The sequence below is a fragment of the Coffea arabica genome, chromosome 3e (genome assembly GCF_036785885.1).
Source record: "Coffea arabica cultivar ET-39 chromosome 3e, Coffea Arabica ET-39 HiFi, whole genome shotgun sequence".
NCBI lineage: Eukaryota > Viridiplantae > Streptophyta > Magnoliopsida > Gentianales > Rubiaceae > Coffea > Coffea arabica.
The window spans coordinates 45,361,845-45,373,751 of NC_092315.1; the positions used below are offsets into that span (position 1 = coordinate 45,361,845).

The 11,907-nt window shown below is 36.6% G+C and overlaps 2 protein-coding genes across 2 annotated transcripts in view; both read right to left on the reverse strand.

Annotated features, from left to right (window-relative positions):
* Positions 1-724: 724 nt before the first annotated feature.
* LOC140038299 (probable phosphoinositide phosphatase SAC9) lies at positions 725-10,739 on the reverse strand. Its single transcript, XM_072083534.1, has 7 exons — positions 10,713-10,739; positions 9,954-10,385; positions 6,963-7,784; positions 4,753-4,950; positions 2,935-3,387; positions 2,622-2,852; positions 725-1,228 (listed from the first exon to the last, which is right to left on the reverse strand). Exons 1-7 carry the CDS (start codon positions 10,725-10,727, stop codon positions 947-949), a joined length of 2,433 nt encoding a protein of 810 aa, XP_071939635.1. The 5' UTR covers positions 10,728-10,739; the 3' UTR covers positions 725-946.
* Positions 10,740-11,362: 623 nt separating this feature from the next.
* The window catches only part of LOC113736915 (probable phosphoinositide phosphatase SAC9), a 21,116-nt gene continuing 20,571 nt past the window's right edge, over positions 11,363-11,907 (reverse strand). The window contains exons 15-16 of the mRNA XM_072083945.1: positions 11,633-11,808; positions 11,363-11,402 (exon numbers count right to left, since the gene is read on the reverse strand). Coding sequence (XP_071940046.1) covers positions 11,363-11,402; positions 11,633-11,808 — 216 coding nt within the window. The remainder of the gene's footprint in view (positions 11,403-11,632; positions 11,809-11,907) is intronic.

Genomic DNA, 11,907 nt, shown 5'->3' on the forward strand with positions numbered 1-11,907 from the left:
ATCTTGACAGAGTCTCGTGTTTCACCTTTGCTCAGAAGTAGAGACTCGTGCTGATAACGTGTTATAAAACTAATAAAATAAACTACTATAATATTAAGTGAAATATTGGAGAAAGAAGTAGAAGAATGGAGAGTGATTTTCTTATATTCCAACCAATACAAAAGTCCTTTAAAAGGGTGTCAATGTACCTCTTTATATAGGTACTACAAGATTAAAGGAACATCAATCCTCTTAAACATCCACTATTACAAGAATATGAAGAAACCTATGAAACGGTTCTTCCACTACATGAATAGATTTATGAATTGTAACTTCTATACATAATGTATCCATAAATCAAGAATTAATCCTCTTGGGAATACAAAGGGACATCCATACTTTTAATTGTTTCATAACAATTAGTTCAGTCTCTATTATTTCTGTGGATTAACGTTCTTTTGCTCAATTGAATTTCTGATTTCCAAACAAAAGCCTGTCTGTTTTGTTTGTTTGTTTGTTTGTTACTTGCCCTTGAGAGTTCGTGGAGCCATGAATTCCTCTAAAACATTTCATGATTCTTCTTTTTCTCCTTGCAACAGACTCGAGTTGGGCTGTCTGTTGGTAATGTTGCCATACAACAAATATCTGTTTATCTTGTGTTAATCGAAACATGAGACTAGCATGCAATTTTAACATTTACTCACGGAGAGATTCACAACTTGGTTCCACATTAAACTTAAAACAGTACACAAACAATATCATCTTCATATATTGTGGGAAACCTGTTTTCCTCCTCTAGCTTTTCTTGATGTTTCAAGAGGGGCATATAGTTACTCCTTTTATACACTGTAAACATCAATCAATTAATAACTGCTACAACAGATCCCAAAAATACAAGAAAGAATTATGTAATTTGTTACCCTACAAAAAACCAACTCTGAGTATTTGAATTGATGTCCTCTCCTAACTAGACAGCTGAAAGGCTCGCCCATTTACCAAGTTCATATGGATCACCATAATAATAAAGTTTAACCCTACCTGACAAAGACAGCCCAGATGCAAGTTGCCGAGCTCTATACTCCGAGTCATCCTGTTCTGCTGGGTCATCAGCATATGCAGCAATATCTCCAAGAAGTCGAAATGAAATACGGCGAGTATTTATCTGTCTAGGGAAATCAAAGTACATGGGCGTCCATGCCTTCACTTCTGGTAGCCGATACTCTGCAATTGTCACCATATTATGGGGTTCCTGCAGAAGTGACAAAAAACTCTCAGTTGAACAGTCAGTGACAAGATTACAAGAACAGCCATTATTAGCTTGACCAAGAAAACAAAATACAGGGAAAAACAAGTCATTTAATAAAGAAAAAATGCAAAAAATTACAGAGGCATTGTCTCTCGGCAAAGAGGTGCTTGTAGCAGCTGACTCAACAGAATACTAGACAATACTAGACCTAAACAAACCACTGTCAATGCAGCTTCACGAAATCAAGTGTCCAATTTGGAATCCTTGAGTCCATAATAAGATATATATGAAGACCCATTCCTCATCGACATCTTATCATTTGAAGGTAGACTGGTAGAGAAAACTTAGCTACAACTCGTATGCACTATAAAGGTTGCTCATGCATAATACATATCATTTATGTCAGCAACAGGAGGAAACACAACGCCTCCAAGCATCTCTATATTTTCTTTTCTAGCGTGCTTGACTCTCCACCATACCACGAGCTAGGTTCACTTGTAAAACTCAAACTCTTTAAGAAGGAAACAAAAAGATGCATGGAGATACATAGAGATTTGTTACCAAATAATTAAAATCAAAGCAACTAAATCTCCCATTAAACCTTTCTGATTGCACTTAATTACAGCATTAGATCAATAAATAGCCTCTAAACGTATGAACCACTCATCACTATTTTAATGATTAAGGAAATGGCATGGCCTTTAGATTTTACTAATAAAATAAAACAGTAACTTCATCAAGGAGTACAGGTGCTTAACATGGTTAGTAACCTGAATTTCCAATATAAAACTGGTAAGAGGTTTGGATAACAGCATGGGAAACATATAAACCTTTGAAAGCAACAGACTGGCTAATTGTACAGAGAAGGCTGAAAGACTCCTGGTATGTTGATTGAGCAAATTCGCTTTGCATCAGATTGAATAAGTAGTTAAATTTGAGTTTCTTTTGCCTGGAGATGGATTTCATATCTTGATAACGTTCTACAAGCCTTGGATATGCCATATTCTTGGAGGACAGAATGAAACTAAAACTGGCAACTGCCTAAGAAGTTGATATCATAATCAACCCTGTAGAGATAGCTAGTATAGCTTGATTCCCCAACAAGTGTTACAACTTTATTGATTTAAAATACCAGCAAATTTTTTGCTATCAAATTTAGCTTACAAAACTTGTGGTTCTGCACCCCTGCTGATGTCTGATCCTATGTAAGCCAAAAATACAGTAATGTAGTTCCAATGCTTTGAAGGAATGATTCAAAACTAATACCAGAATAGGAGGAATACCAGGAAAACCACAATCCCTGCCCCCCCCCCCCCCCCCCCAAAAAAAAAAAAAACTATCCAGTGCAAATAAAGCACCAAAAATAGCAGCTCAATAACTTATTTCTTGGTCATACCTGGAGAGCAGATACTTGAATGTACAATACAGCAGCGGATATCAATCTATCGTCCAAAATGTTCGACGACATATCCAACATATTTACATCCGATGAGGGTGAATGTGTGACCCAAGGTTTTATTGCACTAAAACCATCCAATCGAAAACCAGCCAATGTAAGTGAAGCTGGGGATAAATATTGCTCTAAAACAAGATCATTATCAGTTAACCTCTCAGCCTCAACAGGAACCTGAAATCGAAATAGGAATTTAAGATTACGCTTGCATGTAAAATTTCATATTTTCTTTTTAAAAATCAGGCAGTGTATGCACCTTGAATCTATTCAATGCTGGGGGTTTGTCCAACCAATTTCGTACACTTGTTTGGTCCAAACCTCCAGATGATACCTCAGTTTCTTTTTTTGTAGGGATTCCAACTACTAGAACTCTTTTAGCGTGAAGGCATGGATCACTTTCAGCCAGTCCACCAAAAGAGGCACGTCTGCTAGGTTCAGAAAAGGGGTTTTCATCGAAAGATAACAGATTAAAATCTTTCTCCAAACTAACAGAACTTGAACCCATTCTCTGAAGGCGTAGAGTTATCCAAATGATGCGGCATCGAACAGGGTTCCTGAAGACAAATTTTACATGTCTGGGCACTTTCTCCTCTTGAGATTTTTCTGGTCCACAAAGTTCAGAAGAAGACTTAATCAGAGTGTGCACATCCCATTTACCCACACATGATCTTTCTTCCTTGTTGATCTTATTGCTTGCCCATATTTGGACCTGTATAAGCAGTAAAAGAAGCTGATTGACTGAGTTGTGAATCACGTGGAATTGGTAGTGAGATATTACCAAAGACTGAAGAGTAACATAAAATCAAAGGAATTTCATATGGAGGAGTTCATCAATATAACTGACTGTTCTTTACATGCGTGTAAAAGGTTCACAGCAGATAAAAGTCAAGTAAACGCGTACGACATTGGATCAAAGTCGATCAGAACTTTTCTTAAATAACCATCATATGACAAAGTCCTCAATCCATGAACTAATCTTAATGAAGAGAACCATTTCAATGTTACAAAAATTTTGGAACAGTGAAGATTATTAAAGAGACCCAACAAACTTCAGAACTTTTGAAGAATTTTCTTCCACATAATTTGGCTTCAACATCTTTAACAAAATAAAGGAAGATCTAAATTAAGCATATAATATTAACTGAAAATGTTCGACTTCCTACCACCACTAAAAGTTTAATGGAGATACTGGGTTTGTTTGGACAAAGAAAATTTGCAAGATTTATTTCAGATTTTGTTTTGCTTGCATCATACACACAATTCCCAATCACCTTTTTATCTCACATACATCACATCACAAAAAGTACTACAGTAACTGGATCAAATAAATCATCCAAATAAATTCTTATCCAAACAAACTCACTGTCATTTAAGACCTTTGTCTTTTCCCTGTCCTACACTTTACTGTTCCTCTTTTATGAGCAGTTTTTTTTCCATACAAAATCAATCAGTCCCCAAAATCTCTTTTCCCCTTTCTGTTAAACAGGCAAATGGCTCCTCAGACCAGGGGGGTTTTGCACATGATGCACTTGAATCACTACTGAATATCAATTAGTGTGTTGTGCAACTAGATCACAATCACAAAATCAGTCAAGAAAAGAAAAAGAAATGAATAACATTTGGCCCTTTCTGAAAGATTTGCACTTGTAAATTGACGACTAAGTTATGTCTCCAAATCCTTGGAGCTTCTCTCATCCACAAGTGTACAGTGTTAGACAGAAGTATAAAATTATAGAACACTACATCAAGTCTTAAGGACAATTTTTTTTTTGGTTTTATTAGTATCTACTGAAAGAAATCAGCACAAGTAATTGAGCTATACACGCGTTTCGATTTTTGTTCTAACAAAGAACCTATAAGCAAGTTATCCCCCATCCCTTTCCCAGAATCCAGTTGATTATATGTCCCTAACTATACCTAATCGCAAATCCTCTACAGAATTGCACATAAGCCAGCTCCAGCTGTATGGCATCACTACTAAGCATCCTTTTCGTACATTATCATCTGTGCAGATAATTGGATAGCCTGCAGTTGCATCAATTATAGAACAATAAGCTGCACAGAGAAGACTTACAATAGGAGCATCAGACATTGAATAGCCACATGGACTAACTAGAAGGATCACAGCCGAAACATCAGAAAGATTGCTAAGGACAATGACAAAGTCAACAGATGAAGCACTTGGCGGAGCTCTCCAGTATGAATGAGGCGAACCAGCATCCAGTGGTGCCAGTAATGACAAGAAAGGCGCCGAACCTACTGCTGTTTCCACCTTCAATACATAATAACCAACAGACAATTTCGTAAAGAAGTCAATCGGTTTGAATTGAGATGCAGCCAAGCAAAAAGGTTCAATAGTATAACATGCATAATATCAAAAGTCGCAAACAATTACTGTCAGGTGCACTTCAAAAAATACAAATTTTGTCACTTGGAAAACACATTTCGGGAGGAATCAATGTTTTGGTTATTTGCAGCATTTCTGCATATTAATTATTTCTTTGGCTGGTCATATCATGGTCACTAATAGATTAGCATAGGAGCGGAACCAATTTGCTAAGCACCTTAAAATAACTAGTATCGGTTTTAAATCTCTGCTCAAATCTCAAGCATTATCTGTGGATCTTATCTGTCTTCCATGTTAATTCTGTAGTTAGAAACGAGACCAATTTTTGGACATTCCATGCCCCTTAAGCTAGTAATGCGTAACCAAAGGGCAACCTGTACCCAACCTTTTCAGTTAAATAACACCATATTTCCCAAAATTCACTAGCAAGAAATTTTCAATTTGAGGTACCCCAAAAGCAGTCCTGCATCACCTGGCGCTTGATATTGCCAGCCAGATGCCACTGTCTGGTTTATATGGTATAGCACATCCTTTCTAGTGGTCATGTCCTTACAGCTACTCAAAACATTTTAACAGATCCAGGTAAACCCCACCAAGCAAGATGTGAGACATAAAATCTCAGTAGAGAACAAAAAAGTAAAAACATTTGCAACAAACATAACTGTTAATGGAGTTTCATATTGCCAAATTAATCAATTTCTCAAGTGACAGAAAAGAAACGGGGACTGCAAATGAGAGTGAAACCGGTGGGCATTAGAGAATTCAAGGAATGAAAGAAAGGGTAGAGCATCTATATAATATAAACATATATTAGATATATATTTGAGTGGGGGGGAGGGCTGGGTTGAGTGGCAAGGGAGAAGGGATTGTAAATAGGATATCCTGGGTTCAAGACCTCCCACTTGTACCCTCCCAAAAAAAAAAAATGATATCTATTTGTGTGCAGATAAAGTTGTGGAAAAAAATCACTATGAAGCATTGCTCTTTTACGAGGGCAAAATATTCATATCCTACAGAGTAGAAAGAAAAACAGTTTTTTGTATGTCTATCTGAGAATGCAAATATGAAGTAAGATTATTTTAAAAGCAGAATTTGGTTTTTTAGGTGGAAGAGGTTATTTTCCTAAAGAAAAAGTTGGTTTTGACCATCTCTAACTACACTCTGAGCTCAACCTATTGATGAAAATGATCAGGAACATCTCAAGTGTCATACATGTGTTGAAATTGCATAATGTTGAAATTACTAGAACAGCAGGCTAATTTCCTAATCTGAAGTATCATAAACGTCACAACATCTGAGCTCCAGCATGATATCTGCTGCTCGGTTGTAGTTTATAGTTTCTACTGCTTTTCTCAGCAGAAGTCAAACAGTCTTAGGGGATAAATTTAGTAATGCAGGAGCAGTTATTGAAACAGTCGTCCAGAAAACTGTCTTTACTATAGGTTTATTGTCTTGGTCAACTAGATTTTCCAGCTATATTCTAGAACTTAAGCTTTTCAATATACACTGATCCCAAGGTTACCCAGAATTTCTAACGTCCCAAATCTTTACAAGGATCATTTTTGGGATGCATCCTGCAGTTCTTCCAAGCAAGTTTCCGTTTTCCTTGCGTTTAACTGCCCATACGAGTTACCTCCCAACAACCATGTTTTACAACATTCAGTATGGGATCCACAGATCTGTAGATTGGGAAATCATTTTAAAAGGTTGAACAGCAGGATGGACATAGGACATATTACAATCAGACAAACAAAAACAAACAAATTCACTTTCTGTCACCATAATTGCCAAGTAGTCTTGTAATCCCAAAGTGAAGTGAGATGGAAAGGCAAAGGACACAAAAACTGAATCAGCATGAGCATACAGAAAAAGCATACATCTATTAAGCGTATATCCATATATGAGTAAATAAAACTGGAGAAGGTCCAAAATCCTACCGGGTGGAGAAAGCTGGCATAAGGAAACTCAGAAAGTGATTCTTCTGCATTTGTCAACTGTCTCAAAACCTTTGTTGTATGTTGACTACTTTGAGGAACACAATCCACAGCAGAAAATCCCACAATATGGTCCAGGGCTTTATGTGCTGCATCATCAGCACGTGATCCTCTTCGCTGGCTAATCAAGACCCTAACATAGTCCACAATCAATGCATCGAGCACTATATCATGGCAGCAGAGTTTACAAATAATCCCATCTAGTGACACTGAACGGTTTGAAGATGAATCACTTATGCTTCCATGACTTGATCCCCCCTGTGTACTTGCACTACCAGGATTTGAGGCATCCCGCGAGTTATAGCTTGAAAGCAGGAGAGCGCCTTTCCCAGCACAACAAACTTTACAAACCTTTCTTTCACATTCAGAACACACAAAGAAAGATTGAGAACCTTTAGAAGAAGTTGAGGTGGTGGATGCTTGTGCAGATGATTCACTTTCTGCCCGAACCTGACACATGCCACCCAAACAGCTCTCACCAATCCCCGTTATGTTCCAGAAGTCTACAACACCATTATCCATCATCTCAAGACCAATGGCAGCAGTAATTCTGTCTTCAAGAGACGTATGCCCAAGTAACGCAAGTGTATGCACCACCCTGCATAATCTTCCAGTATAAGAATCCTCAAGCAATAGATTAGGATTTATGCTTGCAGGATCCACTCCAACTGCTAATAAGGCTCTATCCCTCTGAGCTGCAGAAAGATTTAAACGGAGCCGCTCAATTTCAAGTTTCATAGCTTCCATAAAATCTAATTGTCTTTCCTGTAACATTAGGAGAAAAGGAAAATATTTCAATGACTGAAATGGCTTGCCAGTATGATGTCTTAATCTGAAGATTCTAATCTTCCATTTTCCTTTTTTCTTGAACTAAAATAAAAAATTTACCAAACACCCTATGATTAGAAGACCGAAGTCTATAAGAGATGGTTAGTATGTTTACTTCATGAAGTTATACAACATACAAAAATAATCATCTTAAGGCCAAAGTTTGACAGTTTAGATCTACTCAGCATTCCAAACAAGCAAATGTACGATGTCAAAACAAACATCCTCACATGTATCAACTTGAAGCTCACTTTACCAATTTAGGCCTTAAAATACCATCAGTCATCAACATCTTAGATTAATGTCTATTGATGATCCTTATCACTCAAGTTCCGATAATGCAAATAAGCCCTTTAAGTGAAATATGTCAGACATTAATCAATTTAACATGCCAAAAAGTATACCCATTTAAAATGATGAATTTGCCTGAAAGTGGTTTCAGCAATGAAAAGCCAATGTTCAACCTAAAATTGCACAAGTTATGGAATCCACAGCTTTATAAGCTTATATCATCACTTTATTTGCTCTTTGGGCTATGGTTAATCTTGATTGAGGATGAGTTCAAAGATGACAATCTAGAGACCCCTTATCTACTGCAAATGAATGCCCATCCCAACCCAAGTTCATAAACAGCTTTTCCAATGGTGCCAGAATGATTTTCAGAAGATTGGACAGGAAACAAGCAAATAATAAATTTGGCATAGTTATTCAACTAATGATTTTCTGGGAACAAGTTATGAGTGTCAAGTTGATGATTTAAAAAGGTGGCGTTAACAGGAATTCAGAATTTTAAAGACCTTGTTCGTATAACTGCTCCAACATTGTCGATTTTTCTTTAAAATTCGAAGCATCCTAGGAATGAAGATGTCAAATATTAAGAAAGTTAAATGTCCTGCAATTGAATAACTTGACAAGAAGTTTTACTATAAGATTTTCTTTTCCAATTTGCAGGTTAACATGGTTTATAATTTTTTTGGATATTATATACAACTGTCTCTACGATTAAATCAACTTTAAATGTTTAAGAATACCTATTATTAATTCCAACAAAAGCACAAACTTGTAAAGTAACATTTTTCAAGAATTAGTTGTATGGTTGTCAAAAAAATATAATGCATTCAGCACTTGAATTTCCCAGCAGTTTAAGAAACAGCCACTAGTATTGTGATTCACCAACTTAATGGTATCTGTAACTTCAAATTCATAAGGTAAGCTTCAGTGCTCATGTTAGAGAAACATAAGCTTCAGTGTTGATGCTTCATACTGTTATAGACATGAATCAAAACAAAATCTTCCGCCAGGTGTAGCAGCCGTCATGTCAAGTCTATTGACTTCCTTACCACTAGATCAACTATTTTTGCAAAATAAAACTAATTTAGTATCTAAGGACTTTAACATTAACTACTTCAAATACATGCTCTTACTCGCTTTTCGCACAATTTCTTATACCAGCATGACCATAACTCAGAGAATGAGAAACTCTTTTTTCCCTCTGAAGTACCAGATGTTCCTATAACCTTAAGTATCCAAACAGAAAGCATGCTGCCTCAAAGCACAAATAACAATCAGAAGCCTTCTTAACACCTTTCATTTTGCTGTTATTAATCATCACTACAAAGTAAAGGGGTCTTGACTTTCTACAAGCATTGAATGGCATAAACATGTTGGACGAAGCAGAGGTCATCTCTTCAACTGAAAAAGAAAGTGTCACTACATGTTCTAGATTTTGCTAATGTCTCCACTTAGCTGAAACCAACAAGTATGGCAGAAGCAATGTTCAACAAGCTACTAGCAGGTATGAATGCCACAGGAGGACCTTTTCAAATACATGAAACAGTATCAATGAATTTTAATCTTGCAGAGACTTTAGAAATCCTAGGCCTACATTATTGTGAACTTAGAGCTACTTATAGACAAGAGATTGTTACTTTTGGATGTCCTCCAAACTTTAAGGTACCCATAATCTAAATAAAAAAAGTTGAATATTTGACGTTAAAAAAGAAAAAAAAACTTAGACACCTATAAGTTGTCAAAGGAAAAGCAAAATTTTCAAAGAAGGAAAAAATTGAAGTGCTTCTATGATCATTACTAAAACTAGTAACGTACCATCTGTGGTCCTGAAAGTAGTTTGAAACACTTGATGTACTGTTGCGTGCTACTATTTGAAGGTTCATTATATGATACGGCCTTTGCGTCATTATTTACACCATTATGGTTGTGGATAGTAGCATCATCCAAGAAGTCAAGCAACTCACTTCTTTCGGGCATAGCAGTTTCTATTACAGGTTCTGAAAAGGAATCTGAATGTCTTTCTTCTCCAGTCAAAAGGTCAATCCATGAGCTGGCAGATTTATCAGATTGTACATGTGCCATCACTTTATTATCAGACAAAGCATCAGCAAAAGGATTCATGTCCGTTCCAGAGAGAAGCGGGTTAACTTCCTTTTGATTAGCATTGGTGTGCTTACAAAACCTTGCACCAGGTCCTTCCCGAGTAAATATAAACCTCCACGGCAGAGATACTCCAAGTATTTCTATCTGCAAAACTTGGAGATTTAATATGATGATTCTTCTTTGGTATTAGCAAAAAAATTTAAGAAACTCACGGATTTTCTTTCAAGCGGTGCAAGAAATCAGACTGGTTAATAATTGGAAGTACATTTACAATGTCAACTTCAATAAGGAAAGAGCAAAGAATAGAGTACTTGACAATCTGATTAGCTCATCAATTGCACTCCCCAGGCAGACTTTAAGCTAAGTCAATGTCATACTTACCCTACTGAGATTTCACAGGGCATAGGTTATTAGGTTTTGTCAAGAACAAGGTGCTAGAAGCTGTAAGTGTTAAATCATATTTCTTTGTACCTCACCAAGCGTCATTGGGCTCCTTCCGCCCGAAGAGAAACAGATAAAGTGAATGATAAAAAGTCTCCAAAGAGTTAACTTAAAAGGTCAACATCCAACATGGCATCATGCTTTTTTGAGACAAAAAGGCCAAGATTTACTCAAGATTGAGGATCACATTTTGTTCATTTAAAAAATCAATCACATGAATTGACCAGAAAAAAATCAAGCTCTTTTACATAAAGCCCAATACAGAACAAATCTGCACAAGATTGGTTCAACTTTTATGTTCTCAAAAGAGTACTTCAACAGCATCCATAAAACTGCCTCCAACATACGATTATGTGACTACCTATTATCATTTACTTGTGCACACAAACACAAACAAACCCGTGTGTTTCAGTTGATTACTTTGTTAACCACATTTATCTGGTATTGCTGGCTTTCATTCTTTTTTATTCTTACAACTTGGTTCCTTCTTCATCTTTTATTTTTTATTTTTTTATTTTTTTGGTTGCTGTTTTCTTGGTATTGGGGGCTTGAGAGAGAGAGGCTTTTGGGTGCTACATGGTTACAAGGGGTAAGAAGTAGAGAAGTCATGCATGAAAGGTTCAGAAGATCAGCAACAAAGGGTAAGAAGTAAAGAAGTCATGCATGAAAGGAACAGAAGATCAGCAGTTTTTCTCACACTGAGTAAAGGATGGAGCATAGCTGCAGGGGAGACCAAAAGTGGGTGAGGAAATAGTATCAGCTGGTTCGTTATTGTTTTCCCTTAGTTTTCTTTTTCATGAGCTGTTTTTCCATTGATATACAAGGGGCTACATAGATTGCATGATTTTGGGTTCCAAAATCCCATTTATCTATCCAAGAACTCACATAACACTCGAGTGTGGAAGCACATGTATGGCCTTTCAAGGAGATAAACATAAAAAGAGATATACCAGACCTCAACGACAAGTTTAAGTCCATCTAGATAGCGCCCTGTCCTCACATCAACAGTCGATGGAAAAGTTGAATCATCAGCCCCATGTGAAACTGTGAGAAGAAGCTGACTGACATGACAAGGTTCACCAAGATAAATAAAGAGCTCAACCACATCTGCACCCTGTGGACAAACCTGTCAAATACATACACCTTCTGTAAATTTATTTTCTTATAAAAAAAACTACAAATTAAAAGTATCAGTAGCAGGCCTTTTCACCCAAGTAATGATAAA